An 18094-nucleotide genomic window follows, 5' to 3' on the forward strand; every position below is an offset into this window, starting at 1 on the left:
AGACACAGACACCCAGTCACAGGTGAGAGAGAAGAGCACCCGTCACAGAGACAAGCGTCAGGCATGCGAGCATTTTCGTTTTCAGCGTATTCTTTACATCCTGCATGGCATGGCACTCGCCCCGCCAACGTCGGCAAATGTCTTCTCTCTCTTCTCGTTTTTTATCCTGTTTCGTGCGCATGCTGCGTCGCTTTCGTGCTCTCGAGCGGGTAATGAGGCGGAGGCATCGTCGAGGCGACTCAAGTCAAATTTCACCACCCCTCATCACCCCTTCGGATGCTGAAGGGAGGACAGGGTGAGGACGGGGTGGCACAAGCGCGAAAAAAAAAACGAACAAGAAGGGAGAGCGCAGACCTTCACGGAAGAGCTCCTCTCTTCGAAGAAATGAAAGAAAAAGGCGAAGCACAGTGGAGAAAGTACAAGACACAAGACACAAAACACACAGACACACACACACACATGCGGGCAAACGCGCGCACAGCATCTCTTCACTAAATGGGTTCCGCGGCGCTCTTGCCGTTGCCGGGGTCGCTCTCCACCGCCGTCATCACCACGGACCCGGGCAGGTGCAGCTCATCAGGGCGCTTGTACGCAACGTACAGTGCCGCAATCACGCCAACCACCGTGATGCCGAGGCACACCCACACAAGCGGGAACTCCTCCTTGGACTTTGCCGCCGCCACCGACAGGCACGCGGCCAGGGCGACAATCAGCAGCTGCATCGCGGACATGGCTTCGCTGAAGAGGCGTATGACAAATGAGACAATGAGGGGCTGGAGAGCAACACAAGGAGTGCGATGCTAGCGAGTGTGAAATCGTTGGCGTGTAAAACACAAAACAAAACGCGGCGAGGGAGGGAGGAAGCGCAGCTGAATCTGCGAGAAGCGGAAACACACCACCACCACCCACCACCGATAGAAAGGCATGATGCATATGCAAAGGAGAAGAGGGCAAGCAACAGAGCAGCGACGTTGTCGTTTTGTTTTCGAGGAGAGGGTAGATAACATAAAGGTGCCATCGACAGTCCTTCAAAGACACCTCCAGAGCCCCCCTCCCCTTGCGATTGGCTGAGAGAAGAGAAGAGCTCGGCGTTCATGTGAGTGGAAAGGCTAGCCGACGAGACAGTAGGTGCCGTGCGCATGTCGTTCATGTGGCTTTGAGCTTCAAAAGGGGCATTTGGTTCAATAGACATTAGCAGCTTAGTCGTGTGCAGAGAGCACGTTGTCCGGCATCGCCCTACAACGAGCTCCGCGCGAGCATCCAATCGAGGCTGGAACAGATACGCAGACGTTCGCAATGCACCGCCTTTTACCACACAGCTGCATCCTCGCACGGGTCTGGCGGTCTCCTGCCGAGCCGCAGCTTCAGTACATGAGCGGAGCGAAAAAGCCGTACTGCAAGGTCCGCCTTTCTGACAGAGGTTCCGTTCACGTGCGTCACGTAAGGGTACTGCTGCAGCAAGTCGGCAGCCGATTTTCTCGACAGCGGTGCCCTTTCCGTCTTTTCCCCCTCTTCCCGTGTGCATGTAAGCTGGAAACAAATCACAGCTGCATGGCTGCTGGCGTCGTGAGAGCCGCGGAAGCAAACCTTGAAGTTGGATGCGTTCGTGCGAGCCCGCAGTGCCTGAAATGGCCACTTGGCCCTGTTGCTCTTGCGTTCAAACACAACGACCACAAACGAATGCGGATCTCCGGCGGTTCGCCTCCAGTGCGGGAGAGATGTCTTCGACCCCTCAGCAGTGAAGCATCGCCTGCCAGGTGGACCGCGGCTGCACGGAAGCTCGCCGAGGTTAGCAGATGAAGACCTCACACCGCCGCGACGGGTGGCTCTCATTGGGGTGCCTTGCATGGTTGAATCCGGTGGCTGATCGTGGCGCGTCGCCGACACAATGGCCTTGAGGAATTCGCCGTCTGCGTCGGAAAGTGACGATGGTCCGTCTGAGGTTGCTCTTGCTTGTGCTACGTTCTGTCGAGGACTCCTGCCACACATGTGATCTGGCATCTCGCTCATCGCCTCTATGCCGTTTTCTGCGGCCCCTTGCCCTTCGCCGGCACTTTTTGCCGACGACGTGTAAAATGCAGCGGTGGCCGGCTGTTGCGACAGTGGCGTCGTAGATTCGTCGAGAGCCTTCGAGAAAGCACTGAATAGCTCCTGGACCGTTGCGTATCGTCGGGTCTCGCGTCTGACACTCATGTCGGCATCGGTGGCCTCATGGGCGGCGGTCGCCCGCTCTGGCGGTTCCGGAGTCGCGGACCGTTTACAGTGACGCACCCGCGCATGACGCAAGAAGCGGCGGTGGTGTGGGGTAAGGGCCAGCCGCGTGTGTAGCCGGATGTCGAGGAAGCGGAAGACAGCTGCAATGCACTTGGCGTTTTCTGCATCCTGCGCATCCGCCTGCTCGGAGCCACTGCTACCCGGGAAACCGGCGCTGTCCACTTCCTTTGATTTTGGTTGCCCGCGCTGCGAATGCCTGGTGCTGCTGCGCACGCGGTGAAGCATTCCTTCAAAGTTCAATAGGTATGCAACGAGATACCGAAGCCGCACCATCTCACTCAAGAGCAGCCACAGCTTGTCTCGTGTGGACAGCGACACCGGCGCCGAGCTCACCTTTGCGCTCCTGTCCCCGTCCCGCAGTGAAACGCGGAAAGGCGATCCGGAGACGTTCGAACGCGGCCGATCACTGAGCGCCGCTGCAACGTCGGCGCGACCCGTGACGAAGCGGAAGAGATGCGTCGACCGAAGTGACTCACATTCCACTCGCTGCTGGCGAGAGTTCGAGTACGTTGAGGGCGGCACGCGCACAAAGTACAGGAGCTCATCAAAGCTGAACAAGTCGTCTCGCACCTCACGGAGGGACAACGAAAGCGGTGAAGGCACGCCTGGCTCTTGGTCAAGCAGAATGCGGCGATCAGCCGCGGCCTCCCTGGAGGCTCCCTCCATCTCCTTCTTCACCGCAAGAGACTCTAGCTTCCGGAGAACACCGCGGTGGCAGTTCTGCGCGGCGGCCCACAGGCGCTGGCGAAGCTCCTTCTGAACCGCGGGCTGCCGCAGCACAGTGACGAGGAAGTTTGCCGCCTGCGCGCGGTCCCACTGGAGACTTGTCACGTCGTCCACACGCAGTAGCGGGCTGTCTTTGAAGACAAAGGCGGCAGTGGGGCAAGGTAATTTGGCATCGGGGTAGACGTGTGGCCCGCCGTACCAAGCGTGAAGGATGGCGTGCTCGGCGATTGCAGAGACCAGCGTGTGCGGTATCGTCGCGAGCAGAAACGGAAGCGAGCCCCCAATGACGAATGAAGTAGACGGCGGCTGTGCTGTACTTGTCGAAGGGTCCAAGGCACACCACATCTCCCCTGACCCCAAGCGGTCGCTGGCCAATCGATTGGCAGCACGCCACAGACGCTGGTGGTCCATGATGCGGCGCTCTATTGCCCTCGTCATCTGCGACACCGTCGGCCAAGGTGTCACCGCCGCTGCCGGGGCACCAGCAGCAGAAGCAGCAGAAGTCGCAGGTGAAGACAATGCCTGCGTAGGACCGGCATCAGCCGACACTGCAGAAGCGGGCGCAGGCGCTGAGGGTGGCGCGTCGGCCTCACGTGCGCAACTCGCCGACTGTCGTACAGCAGGTTCGAGAATGCAGTTCTCATCAAGGGAGTCATAGTCAGCGCTGCAAATCCCACGGAGGTCAAAGATGTCTTTGGGCTTCGTCTGAGAGAAGCCGCGTGCATGTGAAACAACGTTTGCGTACGAAAACGGTTGCACATGAAGCGCCCCTAGGAGCTGCTTGCGCGCCTCTCTGTACTGCTCCTCTACTGCAGCTAGCTCGCTTTCCGCGCTGTCCCCGCGCTCGACTGGCTGCGCCTTGAACGCTGATGAGCCCCTGTGTGGGTGCGCAGGAGCGGTATCCGCAGGGGCAACACCCATGCGTGCCAGATACTCCGACACCCACGGACGCAGCGAGGCGGTACAGAAGTGCACCTTACTCGGTCGCATCTTAGCGTCGAAGCAAGTGCTCAAGAACGAATACGGTGCTAAAGTCGCATGAAGACCTCTTCGACAAAGTCCGCTGCTGTCTGGTCGGGGGGCGGTAAACACCCCCTGCTCAGCTCCATGCCGTTGCACGCAAACAAGGCACGCAGTCGTACCACCTCAGCGTTGCCCTCAGGCTCTGCCTAGGCACTACGGTCCGTCTTGCAAAATGGGAATGACAATGAGAAGGCGAGGAAGGGCACAGCAGAATTGAGTAAAAGCTCGCCATGCGGAGACGGTAAGGGGGCGAAAGCATATCAGGTGCGCCGCACGTTTTGGTGAGGCAGCTCAGCACGTGCCTACAGGCATGTCCATGCGCCACGCGTGCAGCGCACCTCAGAACCACAAAGGACACCGTGAAGGAAAGGCGTACATTCGACCCATCTTTTTTGCGGAAGAGAAGGGGGAGGCAAAGACGGGCTGGCCGCAGCACAGACCTGCCGTCTGATAGCACATGGGCTACCGGACTCCACTCTGCAGCAAGGCTCCCTTGATACACCTCCAGGCGAAGGGCTTCTTCCTTCTTTGGTCTTATCTCTTCCGTTTTTTTTTTCTTATTCCCCTTGCCTGCTCCTGTAAAGCATCCGTCAAGGACAACTTCTCTGAAGTGCGCGCGGCCCCCACGAAAACAAGGCGTGCACAGGCAGTCACGCATCCGAGCACAGCAAGACGCGTGACAATGAAGACCGCGTCGCATCGCACGTGCCTCTCTACTCGTGATCAAAATAAAAATAGAAAGGAGGCAGGTGCAGCCAAGGCCCGGCACAAGATAACGAGGCGCACAGAGAAACACAACACGCGGAGCGCTGCGTCACAGCTCGTCGGCGCCTGAGGACAAGACTCGAGAAGCACTTCTATGGTGGGAGGCAACAGGAAGACGATACAAAAACAAACACGACAGTATTCGCACGTTGCGGCATCTATGGAGACGTAACAGTGCTCGGCGCATGGCCACAAGCGATGGCCGCAACACTCAAAAGAGAGGACGCATGGCGTCGTGAGAAAGGCACCAGGCACGAGAAGGAGGGCGCGTAACCGATTGCAAATGCGCGGAATCCCATCGATACATCTGGTGGTTCACGCCTTCGCAATTCAAAGACGTCCGCAGTGGCACAGCACCAGACCTGCACACTGCCTGCGTACTCGGCGAGGAGCGTGCACAAAAAAGGCCACTGGTGTCTCTTTGTGTCTACTTTCGCAGAAAGCGCAGTGTCATGCGAGTGAGCTGGCTAATATGCTTCAGCGTCGCCTCAGCATCCGACGCTGGGGTGCCGTTTACCGCGGCGATGTACCACGTGGTGGGCTGCTTCCTGAAGTTGCTGAAGAAGGGATGCTGACGCACCCTTGCCTTGCGACTCTTTGGCAGACTCATCAAGCGCAGAGGCAGCTGCTGCGGTGCCTCAGACGGATCCGTCAGGCGACCAATCGGCAGTCCCCACGGCGTGTCCACGGAAGGCCGCTCCAGCACCATCTCATCCTCGGAAAGGTGGGTAAGCTTGACCTGGTTGTCGAACGTGCACGGTTCCACGAGTTCTCCCTCCGGTTTTTGCGGACAAGCACCTGGTGGCTCACTCGCGTCGTTCGCTGTCTTTTCAGCCTCTATCCCATCTCTATTTTGTGCGATGGCCTCCGCCGAGGGCACGGCCGTGGGTTCGGCGTCCGCTGCGGATCGCGAAACCGCTGCCGATTGAGGCACAGTAGATTCTGCAAGCTGCTGCTTCAAGGCTTTCGGTTTTCGTCCACGCTTCTTCCCCTTCCTGACGCCCTCCGCCGCAATCACGGCGGCCGCGGCGGCTGGCGATGGTGGTATAGTAACAGACTCCACCAGCGGTGTCTCCATCGCGATCGGCGGGTCAACCGCACTCGGGACGGCGGGCGCAGTGGGATCGGCGGCACGCTCCTGCAAGAATTTGCTAACGGCCGCCTCCATGCGGCCTCTGTCGAGGCCATCGCCACTTATCCTATTACGTGGCTCCGCAGCTTCTGCCGATAGCATCTCTCTGCTGTGCGTTGTGGCCGCGACAGCCGTCGTCGTTGTGGTGCTGCGTGAGGCAGTCAGGCGATCTTGTGCGGACTTGGGCATCACGAGCAGCTCCAACACGACAGTCTCGGCTGCCTCTATCAGGAGCTGCACCTGCGTCATGTGCAGCGCCTCAACGCCGTTCACTGCCAGCAGTCGTAGCTGCATGCCATACTCGCGCACGAACTCCTTCGCCGGCTTTGACAGAATGTGCGTTGAGGGCGCGCGCCAGTAAAGTTGCTCGTCGACCGTGAAGCCCCACTCCGCTGCGGTGCTCTGCCGGCGCAGAATCAGCGTCACGCGCTGGCCAGAGGTGCCTTCGCCGCCTTGTGGTGGTGTCAGAAAGGCCACTTCCGTCGGCAGCGAGCGGGCTTCTGCCCTAAACGAGCTAGACTTGAGCACCAGCTGCACGTTCTTGCGTCCTTCCGTCGCTGACTGTAAGGTCTGCAGCAGATGCCGCGTGTAGGCCGCGTAATCGCCGTGCGCCACAGGTTCGACCGAGCGACCCTTTATCATCACGATGGATGCACCTTGCGGGGTGGACTGAAGCAGGTCGTGCAGCTTTCTCGCTTTCTCAAAGACGCGCAGGCTCACGTCGATGTCCACCAGCGCGCCCTGCTCGTTGAGCAACAGCCCCCACGGCGTCTCTGGCGTAGGCCGATGCAAGTCAACGACAGCGGTGCCATCCTGCTCATTGATCTTCACCCGCGTCACCTGCGTGTAGGACATCGGTGGCGAACTCATGGTCGACTCGAGGACGAGCACCCAATCGCAGAGCTGGTAGTAGTACTGCGGGTAGACCGGTGCCAGCCGCCGCGCTGCCTCCTCGGCGTTACTCTCGCGGACTGCTGCCTTGACGATAGGCACAGTGAGCATGATGTTATTGTACACCGCCACAAAGTCTTCCAAAAGCGTCTGTGTTACGACAAGCGCCGCGACACTCTCCGCGGCGGTCTTCGTGTGTTTCTTGGCGAGTTCCTCCTGAATGCGACGCTGCAGCTGCAACGCCACCAGCTCGACGCGCAGCTTCACGCTCACGTAGGAGACCGCGTAGAGTCCCTCAACGGCAGAGTCGATCGGCACTTGCCGCGAGGAGGCGTACGAGTTAAACTGCTTCGCCACCGCCGCCTTGTCCGTCGGCGAGGCGCCCTTCCGCATATCCGCTGGGAGGGCATCGCAAAGGGCTTGACGCACAATGTCCATCAACTCCCAAAGCACCATTCGTGGGGTGAGGACAAGCTGGGAGGTGGGGCCCGAGAGCTCGTTGAGGCGGGCCACCATCGTACCTATCCGGCGAGCGAGCAGCACCGAGTAGTCGTCTACGGGGCTGGTCCCGCGTGGTGGTGAAACGGTCGGCGCCGCGCTTTGCGGCGGAGCGGCGCTGCCCAGTAGGCGCGCAGCATCCCCGCTGTAGATGAGATCTGCCGGCTCCCTGCAGCGGCTCAGGCGATTCAGCGCTTCGGCTAGCGTGGAGCTACTCATGTTTGCAAGAGATGCTCCGAGCACCGTTCAGGAGGACAGTGCAAATCGAGGAGGAGATCGGGGGAGGGGTGCTATCGCGCACGATGGAGGCGCTGGGAACGTACGCGTATGCAATAAGTGTCTAGTGGGCGTCGCGGACGAGGACGAGAAGCGATCGAGGGAGCAGGGTCTCGTACGCGGAGAGGGACTGCGGAAGACGCAAAGCCAACGACGGGAATGGGGAGATACGCGCTCCTCAGCTGTGATGAGCCGCGTGAGCTCGAAATGCAGATGTAGAGAAACGTAACGAGAAGGGCGGCGGTGACGCTTTCAGAAGCGAGAGAAGGAGAGCAGTGGTGGGACGTTAAGGTGCGATCGAGAGTGAGAGCAGGTTCTCCAGTTGAGCCGAGCCCTTCTTGTCCTTGAGTGTTGCTCGAAAGGCGGTCACTGGCACCCTACAGCACAACGTACAGTACAGAGAAAGACGCTCAATTTGGTGCAGAAAAGCTTCTCCGCGCAACGCGGGCGCGACAGGCAATACAAAACACTCGAACAATATTGTTGACTAGAAAGATGATCCCCGAAGAAGTGAAGCGACACGGTGAAGCAATACGAAGAAAACAAAGAGCTGATCGATGCAGTTGCGTCCCTGCGCATGCGGTGCAGGCCGAGGTCCGAGGAGGAGCGCACGCGCCTTCGTGAACAGCTTTTCGCGTAGAAGAGCAACTGACGAATGGTGGTGCCGATACGAGACGCCCCGCCCCTGCCACTCGCACGCAGGACAAACAAACAAAAAAGAGCTTATTCGCTTGCGACGCCCGCATGTGTGTCGCGCTGAGCCCTGCACACGTCTGTGAAGATGATGATCCCGCCGCGGCATGGATGCCCTTTTCCAACACACAAAGAGAAAGAGATGCCAACGCGCAGATGACGAGGGCATGCCATTCAGCGACGATCTCACTCTGTATATCAAAACTCCAGCTCAGCATCTGCAGCCTCGGATTGTTCTGCGGGTTTCTCCTTTGAGCTGACCTCCGCCGCCTGTGTTGTGTCCAGGATTTCTACGGCCTTGTCCATCTTGCGGGGTCGCCCACGCCGCCCGGAGGTTTTCTTCTGCTTCTCTGGTTCAAAGGTGCGGCTAGCCGGCCGACGCCGCCCGCGCTTCGCTGCCGCCACTGTCTCAGCCTCCGTGGGCGCGTCGGCGGCGGCCATTTTGGCTGGACGTCCTCGCCGTCTCCGAGTCGGCACCGCAGCATCCTCGGGGCGAGCCTCGTCATCCTCTCCGCCCTCCGCTGGCGTTGCCTCCGCATACGCAAACCAAACATCGTCTGAGGTCTCCCCGGCTGCCGTGCTCCGCCATTTCGCGTCAAGCAGTGCTTCGCGTTTCGTTGATCGCCGACCGCGTGTCCGCACAGGCTTTACCGGCGCAAGCTTGTGCAACGTCTCCAGTGCGGCTGCGTCAATATCGTCCGCCGCGGAGGCGGACGCTGGGTCGACCGCCTCCACATCGGCCGACACGCTATCGTCAACAGGCAGGTCCGTCTCTTTGCTGGTCATCTGCCTCACTGCCGAGCGAGCACCGGAGTAGCGTAGCCGCTTTTTGCTCACTTTGGGTTTCTTCAGCGATAGACCACGAGCGCGCCGCCCTGGCCTCTTCACGGCATTCTTGGATGACGTCCCGACTATCTCGGCGTCGTCAGAACCGAGAGCACCCGTCACTGGCGCCTTTGGCTTTCGCCCACGTTTCTTGGGTGTGCGCGTTGCCTCGGCTCCATCCTCTTCTCTTTCCAAACCAGTGTCAAACTGCCTAGGATCAGACGGGCTGCCGGCAACGGCAGACACGGCGCACTGCACGACCACGTCACGGCCGCTGTCGAACAGCTCCCGCACCGCCGCCTTCGTCAACCTAGCGATGCCGTTGATGCTCGTCACCCGAACAGAGCTCGTGCGTGCCGCCTTCCCGTAGCCGAGCACGCTCTTTAGAGCAGCCGACGACGCCACGAGATCGGCGCTCATGCCACGAACGAAGCACTGCTCATCACAGCCACCAACCGACTGGAAGTCGCAGTCAACGCCGAAGCTCTCGCTGTTGTGGAGGCGGTGGAGGTGAAAGGTGAGAGTCGCATGACTGCCCGTGGTGGGACAGCCCATTCCAGGAGATGGCATCGACTCGATGAGCGAGGCCGAAACGACCCTGACCGCGTAAAGCGGAAGGCTGCGCAACAGCATAGCAAACGGAGATGCAGCTGCTCGACTTTATTTTTCGTTTCCGCTGTCAGTTGCTTGCTATGCAGAGGATTAGCCGATGAGCTGATACGCGATGCATGGGAGAGAAAAACTGTGAGTAAAGCGTCACCTTTCGCGGTAGGCGCTGATATGCGCAGAGGTGATGAAGATGGCAAGAATGTGTTTGCTCTATGAGTCGGTGCGCGTGTCCCTTGTATGCGATGCACTGCCACTACAAGGCTACGGCATCTATGGAAAATGTAGATATCTTTTCTTGCTTCCGCTTTTTCCGTCGGTGGCTGCTGCTGCTGCGCACAAACCATATGCTCTGCAGTGTCCTCGCGCGGGCGATACCGCCAGCTACCTCCCTGCTTTGTTTGTTTTTTTCGCCGTTGGAAGTTGGCAGGTACAAGTAGTTACACAAGTTTTTTGGGGGAGGCATGTGTGGAAGTGTTCGGGCTTCTGCTGCAGCTGTTGCGGCGGCGGCGCCAGTACCTTTCCCACGCCGTGCCTCCTTTGCCCTCTTTTGTAGCTGCGGGCGAGCAGAGATAAGAAGAATGGTGTGAGCACCATCGAAAAGAGAGAAGGATTGCGAAATAAGGGAGGAAAGCAGCACGTGTGCTGAGAATGGCACAGCACACCCCAAGGGGCGGGGTTTCGACGACACCGATCACATGATGAGAGTTACAGCGCAAAACAGAATGAGGCACTACGGTGGTGACAACAAGCAACGCTAGCGATGGGAGGGGGATCTGCAGTGGAGAAGATCCGCGAGAATGTACGAGCGAAAGAAAACAAAAAAAAGTGGCTAGCAGCAAGGCAATGCCGCATTGCTGCGCTGCCATGCACACGATGACGTCGTTGTGCTTCGTCTATTACATGAGCAAGTCACTGCCCATCAGAAAGGACTATCGAGACTCACATGTATAAAAGACAGCAGTCGTGTCTGAACAGCTCCATCCCCTATACAGACACGCACCGCCAGCGAATCATCTATGAAGCATCTGCACAAGATGTCCTTCTCGCATCCCTATGGTAGTCGTGCTCGAAGAGGAAAAACCGCCCTCGCCGCGACAGCACTAACACGCGGATAGACGTGACATGTGGCGCCACGCTACAAACCTTCCCCGCTCGCTGACTCTGGAAGATCACTTTCGAAGTGCCCTCAAAACGAAGGAGAGCTTCGTGGAGCCTTTGATAGCGTCCAACGCCTTTGTCTTGTTGGACTTGGTCATCACGGAGAGGTCCTGCCCATTCAGGCCGTCCACCACCCACTTCACCTCACCCTGCGGGCCTGCGCGCAGAGAGCGCAGAAATGGGTGTGCCTGCTGTTTCGAAGCAAAGGGTGGCAGTTTCGTCATGATAATGTCATCTCCCGCAAAGGCCACCTTGATGTTCCACGGGCGCTTCGTACTCGACCGCTCCAGCTCCAACGTCGAGCCATCGAACTTCTCGAGCCGGACATCGTTATCGAAGGTCAGCGGCTGTGCTTCGAGCAGTCGGCTCAGCGAGATCCGCGCCACATCGTCTACTCCATCCTCAGCGGCGAGAGCCGCCTCCGTGGCGTCCGCCTTCGCGGACTGCTTCTTCTTGGTGTTTTCCCGCCCATGTTCGATGGCCACCTCCGCGGCAGTAGGCGGGAGGTCGACGAGTGGCATGTCCACCGGAGCTGAGGCGGAACCCTTGCCGCTGTCGTCTGGCTCTATGGCACCGGTATCCTCTTCGGCGCCCGCGCCTCTTCCGTCTTCTTCAGATGTCGCCGCTGCAACGGCAGACGCCTTTGAACCGACACCGCGCCTCTGCTTCGCCTCCGCACCCTCGATCGCAGCGTCGCCTGCAGCGGCTTCGGACTGAAGCGGCTCTGCCTCCTCTGCGAGCGCGGCTCTGCCTAGCGACACCTCAGCGGCTTCTTTGTCCTTGAAGTTCTCCAGCTGCGTGTCGTCCTCCTCCACGGCCTCCTGCGCAGACGCGTCCTCGTTGTCGTCTGCCCCTTGCCCGTCGTCTGCAGCACACTTCCCGCCCTTCTTCCCGCGGCCGCCGCCCCGTGCATTCTTTTCGCCCTTCTTCGCACGTGCCTTTGCCGTTTTGGCAGGTGCCTTCTTGCGCTCGCGCGTCTTCTTTGGCAGCTCCGCCTCGGCCTCATCCTCAGCTGCCTCGATGCCGTCCTTCGCTTCCTGCTCAGCGGCATCCACGTCCGCAGCAACCCCGTGCTCCGCCGCGTTCTCCTCTCCTTCAGCGATCGGCTTATCCGATTCCTCCGCCTTAGGGACGTCCTCGCCATCAGCAACATCCTTGAAACCATCCATGAGTGCATGATCAGCCGTCTCCTCATCTGCGAAACCAGTCGCAGCGCCCTTTATACCGTCGTCGTCTTTGTAGTGCTGCTGAAGCGATAGCTGCTCCAAGCTCGCATCCTTCTCAGCGTCCATGTCGCCACTGTGATCATCCGCGGCCTCAGGGGCTCCAATCGTGGTAGTAGGCCTGGCCCAGTGCAGCTCCTCCAGCGCCTCGAAAGCCTCCGCGCCCCCCTCCTCCGCAGCAGGCGCATCAGCCTTATCGGATGCCGTGGCCTCGAGCTTCGCCTCCTGAAAGTGCTGCTTCAGAAACTCGTCCGCAATCGAGTCGGCCAGATCGTCGATTTCGCCTTGTACCGAACTCACCATCTTTTTCGCCTCTGCCGGCTCATCAGCTGCTGCCTCAGCCTCTGCAACGGCTGCTGCTTCCTTCTGCGCCTCTGAAGGTGCTGCATCCACCGCTGGCGTCTCCTGCGCATGTGCTACCTCTTCGGAGGAGAGAGGCCGCTCCACTTGAGAGGACAGCGTCGCCTCGGCCTCAGGCGGCAGGTCCGCTTTTGCATCCGTCACCTGCAGATGAAGGGTGAGCAGCAGCGAGCCGGAGATGAGACTCTTCATCTCCGCCACGGACAGCTGTGCCATGTCGTGGTTGTTGACCTTCAGAACACGGAGACGGCCTCGCATGTCAAACAGAAGATTCTTGGCGGCGTTGGAGAGCTTCATGTTTGGCGCGAAGTCAGAGAGAACAGCGGCTGCGCCCTTCAGATACTGCAGCTTCAGCCCCCACGAGATGGACGTCGACGCGCGCTCCACCATGAGGAGACAGCGCTGGCCGATGCCGCCCTCGCCGCCTTGGTAGGACACTTCGAACAGAACCTCGCGGGGCACCGTTAAGTCCGCCTGCTTGCGCCTCTCAAGGGTGAGGGAAAGCGTCTTCGTGGTTTGCGTAAGGCTTGCGCGGAGCTTCTGCATAATGTCGTCGCGGCTGGAAGCGACCTCCTCGCTGCTCATGTGGACAGCGCGTACGCGGCGGCGGTTGACCTCGAAAATGGCTAGACCGCCAGCCTCACCAGACTGCTGCTGGACGGCATCGTACAGGCGTTCTCCAGCCTCGCTAGAGTTGCGCAGCTCATTCTCCACGCCCACAAGGAGACCCTTGTCGTTCAAGAGGAGCCCCCAGCGCTGCGCCACATCAGCGCGCTCCAGCGTTAGATGTCCCGTATATGGGTCGTACTCGATCACTTTTGCGAACGCCTTCACGTTCGCCGTGGATGGTGTCACAGCCGTCTCGGGCATCGGTGTCGTCGCCGGAGGAGACTCTGCTGCGGTCGCGGCGGCAGTGCTTGTAGCCACCGCCCTCAGCGCACGTCGATCGGCGTCCACAGCGACCACCCAGCGCAGCACCTTGTAGAACGCCTCCTCGACAATCCTGGCGGGGACAGCGTTAGCTGCCAGGCTTCGAGGCGTGTCCACCTCGGTCGGGTCGCTCTGTGGCTGCCGGCGCAGCGCCTGCGACGCAGTGTCGATACTGCGGTACGCCGTCTGCACATCGCGCACCAGCTGCGCGATGTCTTGCAGGTTGTTCTTAGTCGCGAGCAGGGCGCGGCGCTCATCCGCAGAGCGTTTGCAATCCACCGCGGGGTCCCGCTCCTGCTGCACTCGCTGCTCAAGCATCTGCAGAAACGATGTAAGGACGTCGTGCGAGGTGCCCTCGCTGAGACAATGTGCAAGAGCGACGACCGTCTTCGCGGGTGCGTTGTGATGAGCGAGAAAGGACTCTAGCTGCGGCATGAGCGGGTCTGCCTCGGCGTCATTGAGTACGTGCCGCAGGGAGGACACGTTGTCTTGGACGGCGAGGGAGGCGCAAACGTGGTACAGCGCAGCCTCCAGCTCGTAGAGCAGTTCCTTTGGGGTGTAGGAGAGGTGCGCGTGGATCGGGGTGCGCAGTTGTGTGACAATGATGCTCTGCACGCGATGCATCTCGGCGACAAGAGCACGATCGTATTGGCGGTTCGCAACGATGCGCCGCGCCTGAGAATCGTACAGCATAAATGGCGCAGTATACTTCTCTTTCATCCGCACCGTCTCGGCGTGAATGCTTGTCTTGGGAGTCGCAGGCATGGGATACACACTCGGAGCTGGGGCAGGCTCTGGTGCATGCGCCGCAGACTCTGGAGCCTCTTTCTGAGGCATCTTGGACAGTCTCCTGCCGCGGTACATGATGAAGGAGGCTGCGCGAGAAAAAGACGAGGTGATCACGAGAGAGAGAGAGCCAGTAATAACGGAAGGTTCGATAAGCCACACCAGTCTATGGATTTGTTGTTGTGTCCGCGTATGTGTGTATACGCGTACGTACGTGGGTTTGTCGGCCTCTTGGCGTATAACAGCGAGCACGTCGTGAGGGGAGAGTGGGGAGGACGTGCGCTGTTCTCCGCTCTTCTGTGGGCTATCGAATCGCTCGACTGCGGGGGCGGGGGGTGCATGAGAAGCAAGCAGTGAAGGGAAGAGGGGGAGATGAGGGCTGTCGTCCTTGATAAACGGTCGTGTTCGAAGAGGCGAGTGGTAGCCAATAATCGCCACTGATGCTCGTAGAGGGAGAAAGCGGGGGCGATGTACAGCCGCTCACCATAGCGGCTGTCAGCAGCCGCCTTTGTGTCTGGGGATCGCACGAGTCCTAGGCAAAAGCCTTCAATCGACTAAGCACATCATCGAGGCGGAATTATCGTATTGAGCCTCCATCAACGCGTACGATTAGAATACGCATACTTGAGTGGAGAAACAAATGGAGCCCAGACTCTTTCGGCAAGCTCGGCACACGACCAGGTACAGCCACGCTGAGACCAGCACGGAGAAGACTCTTCGTTGCATGTGTGCCTGAGCGCGCTTGTGCGATACCGGTAGCAACGGTGCCGAAAAGTCGTTTTTCCTTCCGCTTCGTTATTCGCCGTGCTTATTAGTGTTAAGCGGGCAGTTGACCAGTCGTCGCCACCGCTCAACGGCAACATCAGCATCACCACCATGTCCGCACGCACCGCAGCACCACATCGCCACGGGCACATCCCAGAACGCAGCTGTATGCATTACGCGACACTGTCAGCGATGTGCTCTTCTGGGGACTCACCAACGATGTTCCCCTGCGCAAACGCCTTGTAGGCACGGCGTTCCGCATCCTGCTTCCGCCGAGCAGCACGGTAATAGTCCTCCTTGGGACGAAAAACCGTGTCCTTCAGGCGGAGGTCGAGCAGCGGCAGCTCCGTGTAGCCGAACTCCTCCGCAACCTTCTCCAGGCTCACCTTCGTCTCGTCGTACACATCGCGCGGCCCAATGGTGCTGTAGGTGCGCATGGTGGCCTTGTAGGCATAGTAGGCTGCGTTCTGGACAGGAAAAAGCTTTTTGTTCATGGACTTGAGCTTTTCACCGATAAGGAAATAGCGGCCGCTGGCCCGAGTGCCGAGCTCGCGAAATTCGAGCCGGTAGCGGCTGGCCCCGTCTCGGCGCAGGTGACGCAGCGCCCCAGCAACTTCGTTCGGACGAAAGAGGAGCAGAATATGTGTGTAGTTCACCGCTGCAGGGATCGTCGCCTTGTTTCCCGAGGAGGCGTCTTCAGCGGAGTTCGTAGCTTCCGCGCCCACCCGCCGCGCTGCCACGGGAGCTGGGGTAGGAGAGGTACTGCGCTTGCGCTGGCGAGCCGTCCTCTCCCGCCGCACCGCCACCTTGGCTGCTGCAGACGACGCGGTGCCTCCGGCATCATTGCCCGCGTCGGCCGCAACTGCACCGGGCGACAGCACCTCAGCTATGAATTGGTTGTAGTTGAGGAGGTCAGGAATGATGTCGTACTGCAGGAAGACAGAGCCGCGCCGTGGGACAAGTCCGTGGCAGGACAGGAGCACCGCCGCCGTCTTGCCATTTTGCCCCGACTCGACCGTTGAGTCAAAGGCGACGCAAAGCCGCTGGCGGTCAGCGGCGGTGTGCATGTTTGTGTACGCGCTCGCACCCTCGTAGTCGCTCAGCAGTTGCACATATGATGGCAGCTCACCCAACAAGGAGTAGAGAGTGTCGTAGAGGAAGGTCACGCACTCGCGCGTGGCGACGTGTACGACGATGCCGCGGTTCGGCGCCAGGCCCTTCAGCAGACCAAAGAGAAACTGAAAGCGATGCGTTCCCTGCGCCACAGCGTAGTGGACCGTCACTGGTGCTCGAAGGGCCGCGACAGCGCTGGAGACGGAGGCTTCGGTGGGCTTACTCACCACACCCACACCGCTGCCAACACGGCGTTCTACACGCAGTGTTGTCAGCAGGTCCAGCTCCGGCTCCGTCAGCCATTTCTGCTCTGCCGCCAGAACAGCGATTGCCGGAACGTGGCCGAGGCAGTCCCACCGCTGCGCGTTAAGCGCGTGTGGTGTGGTCTTGGTCGGGGAAGAAGATGCTGCTGCTTTGCTGCCCTTAAGCGTGTGCAGCAGAGAACCGGTGTGCGTCGGCGCACGACGGAGCAGAAGTGCGCAGCTGCCAATGAACTTCCAAATAGCGCTGCGGCGGTCCACTGCGAGGAACGCTGCAGGCGTCGCCACCACCAGAACCACCGCACCCGCTAACGCCAGAGTACTCTCCGTGGCCTCATCCTTCCGCGCCACCTCGTCGACCATCAGCGAGCTTGACTTTGTCTTGCGCCGTTCTGCCGCCGGCGTCTTCGAGGGGGTGCCCCTTAGCGTATTTGCGCCAGCTCCACTGGCAGGGGACGGGAAAGTCGGGTGGCGGCAGGCGTTGTCGTCCCTAAGCAAGAGGACAGTTAGCCCGTAGCGCTCCTCTAGCTGTCCTGCAACTTCAGCCGCCTCGCTGCTGGTGTCGACTAGGACAAAGAGGGAGGAGCTCTCTGCGGTAGTTCTACGCGCCTCCTTGTCCTCGGCAGCGCGGCGTGCGGCGAGCTCCAGCGCCGACACCGCGAGCGTGTCCACCGCCGCAGCCATGTCAGCCACCTTCGCACGAGTGACCGCTAGGGCGATCTCGCCATTCTCCGAACCCTCCGCGCGACTCCGCATAGAGGGAGCGCCCGGCGCTGCGAGGACGGCCGCCAGAGCCATCTGGGTGCGAGAGAGCTTATGCGTCGCTCCACTCGAGAGACGGCCTTCCAAGTACTTCATGACGGAGGGCGAGAACGGTGCGGGAACCGTGTTCGAAACAGTGGTCACGTCGGCAGCTGTCGCACGAGCTGCTGCCGCTGCCGCCGCCTGCCGGGCAGCAAGGACGGGAACGACATCGCTGGCTCGCTTTGCCCTGGCCAGCTGTTCGCCCTCCTCGCCGAGGTAGCGCTTCAAATGACGGAGGCCGCGCGTGTCCATTGCAGAGATACAGCAGGTGGTAAAGCGGGCGTGTGCACGCGTCGGTGCGGGCGAGTATGTGCGCTGCAAGTGGAGCTCAGTAAAGGTGGAGAGCGGTAGGTGCACACACCGGTGTCAGGTCAGTGAGAAAGGTGCAAAGAATGGGGACAGAAAAGAGCGAGAGGAGAGACGGTAAGATCTACACAGCTAAGATGAAAGACACGCCAAAGATGCCCTCGAGAGAGATGAAAGCCGAGGCAGAGCCTGCGATGCGTGGGTGTGCCGAGGCAAGAGAACGAGGCCGCAAGGAGTACAAGGGGTACCGCCTTCCACCTGTTCGGTGCCTCATCTCCTTCTCCCCGGTCACCACTTCTACGGGGCGGAAAGCCCCGCCCCCTCCCCCCCCCCAACCGTTTCTCGTCAGACGTTTTCGTCTCGTATCACAGCATCTAGGATGGACTCTGGCGCCGCAGGCGTTCGACGGAGGAGATTGCGATGCCTCCCAAATAAGGAAAGCGCGGGGTGTGTCGTGAGAAGACGTACGCGCAAGATGCGTGACGACAAGGTCCCACGCTGGCACCGGTACGCGAATGGTGCTTGCCTGCGCGCATTCATCCACCGCGCCGCCTTCACGTAAGAGCACAATAAAACGATGACCATTCCCCCAGCGCCCACGCAGCAGTGGTGCGCGAGTGATGGAGAGCTTCGCAGCTACTCCCGTCAAGCCTCCGTTGACGTCTTCAGCACCGAGA

At 60.0% G+C, this 18094-nt stretch overlaps 6 protein-coding genes across 6 annotated transcripts; all 6 read right to left on the reverse strand.

Annotated features, from left to right (window-relative positions):
- Positions 1-491: 491 nt before the first annotated feature.
- On the reverse strand, positions 492-731 carry LINJ_31_0960 (conserved hypothetical protein; the record flags this gene model as incomplete). The annotated part of the gene is made up of 1 exon (XM_001467352.1): positions 492-731. One exon carries the CDS (start codon positions 729-731, stop codon positions 492-494), a length of 240 nt encoding a protein of 79 aa, XP_001467389.1.
- A 577-nt stretch (positions 732-1308) lies between these two features.
- On the reverse strand, positions 1309-3990 carry LINJ_31_0970 (conserved hypothetical protein; the record flags this gene model as incomplete). Its single annotated transcript, XM_001467353.1, has 1 exon — positions 1309-3990. The coding sequence occupies one exon, from the start codon at positions 3988-3990 to the stop codon at positions 1309-1311; it is 2682 nt and encodes an 893-aa protein (XP_001467390.1).
- Positions 3991-5215: 1225 nt separating this feature from the next.
- On the reverse strand, positions 5216-7528 carry LINJ_31_0980 (conserved hypothetical protein; the record flags this gene model as incomplete). The annotated part of the gene is made up of 1 exon (XM_001467354.1): positions 5216-7528. The coding sequence occupies one exon, from the start codon at positions 7526-7528 to the stop codon at positions 5216-5218; it is 2313 nt and encodes a 770-aa protein (XP_001467391.1).
- Positions 7529-8476: 948 nt separating this feature from the next.
- Positions 8477-9736, reverse strand: LINJ_31_0990 (hypothetical protein, unknown function; the record flags this gene model as incomplete). The annotated part of the gene is made up of 1 exon (XM_001467355.1): positions 8477-9736. One exon carries the CDS (start codon positions 9734-9736, stop codon positions 8477-8479), a length of 1260 nt encoding a protein of 419 aa, XP_001467392.1.
- A 1145-nt stretch (positions 9737-10881) lies between these two features.
- LINJ_31_1000 (conserved hypothetical protein) lies at positions 10882-14247 on the reverse strand (the record flags this gene model as incomplete). Its single annotated transcript, XM_001467356.1, has 1 exon — positions 10882-14247. The coding sequence occupies one exon, from the start codon at positions 14245-14247 to the stop codon at positions 10882-10884; it is 3366 nt and encodes a 1121-aa protein (XP_001467393.1).
- Positions 14248-15107: 860 nt separating this feature from the next.
- Positions 15108-17363, reverse strand: LINJ_31_1010 (conserved hypothetical protein; the record flags this gene model as incomplete). The annotated part of the gene is made up of 1 exon (XM_001467357.1): positions 15108-17363. One exon carries the CDS (start codon positions 17361-17363, stop codon positions 15108-15110), a length of 2256 nt encoding a protein of 751 aa, XP_001467394.1.
- Positions 17364-18094: the final 731 nt, after the last annotated feature.

Source organism: Leishmania infantum, chromosome 31 (assembly GCF_000002875.2).
Source record: "Leishmania infantum JPCM5 genome chromosome 31".
Lineage (NCBI taxonomy): Eukaryota > Euglenozoa > Kinetoplastea > Trypanosomatida > Trypanosomatidae > Leishmania > Leishmania infantum.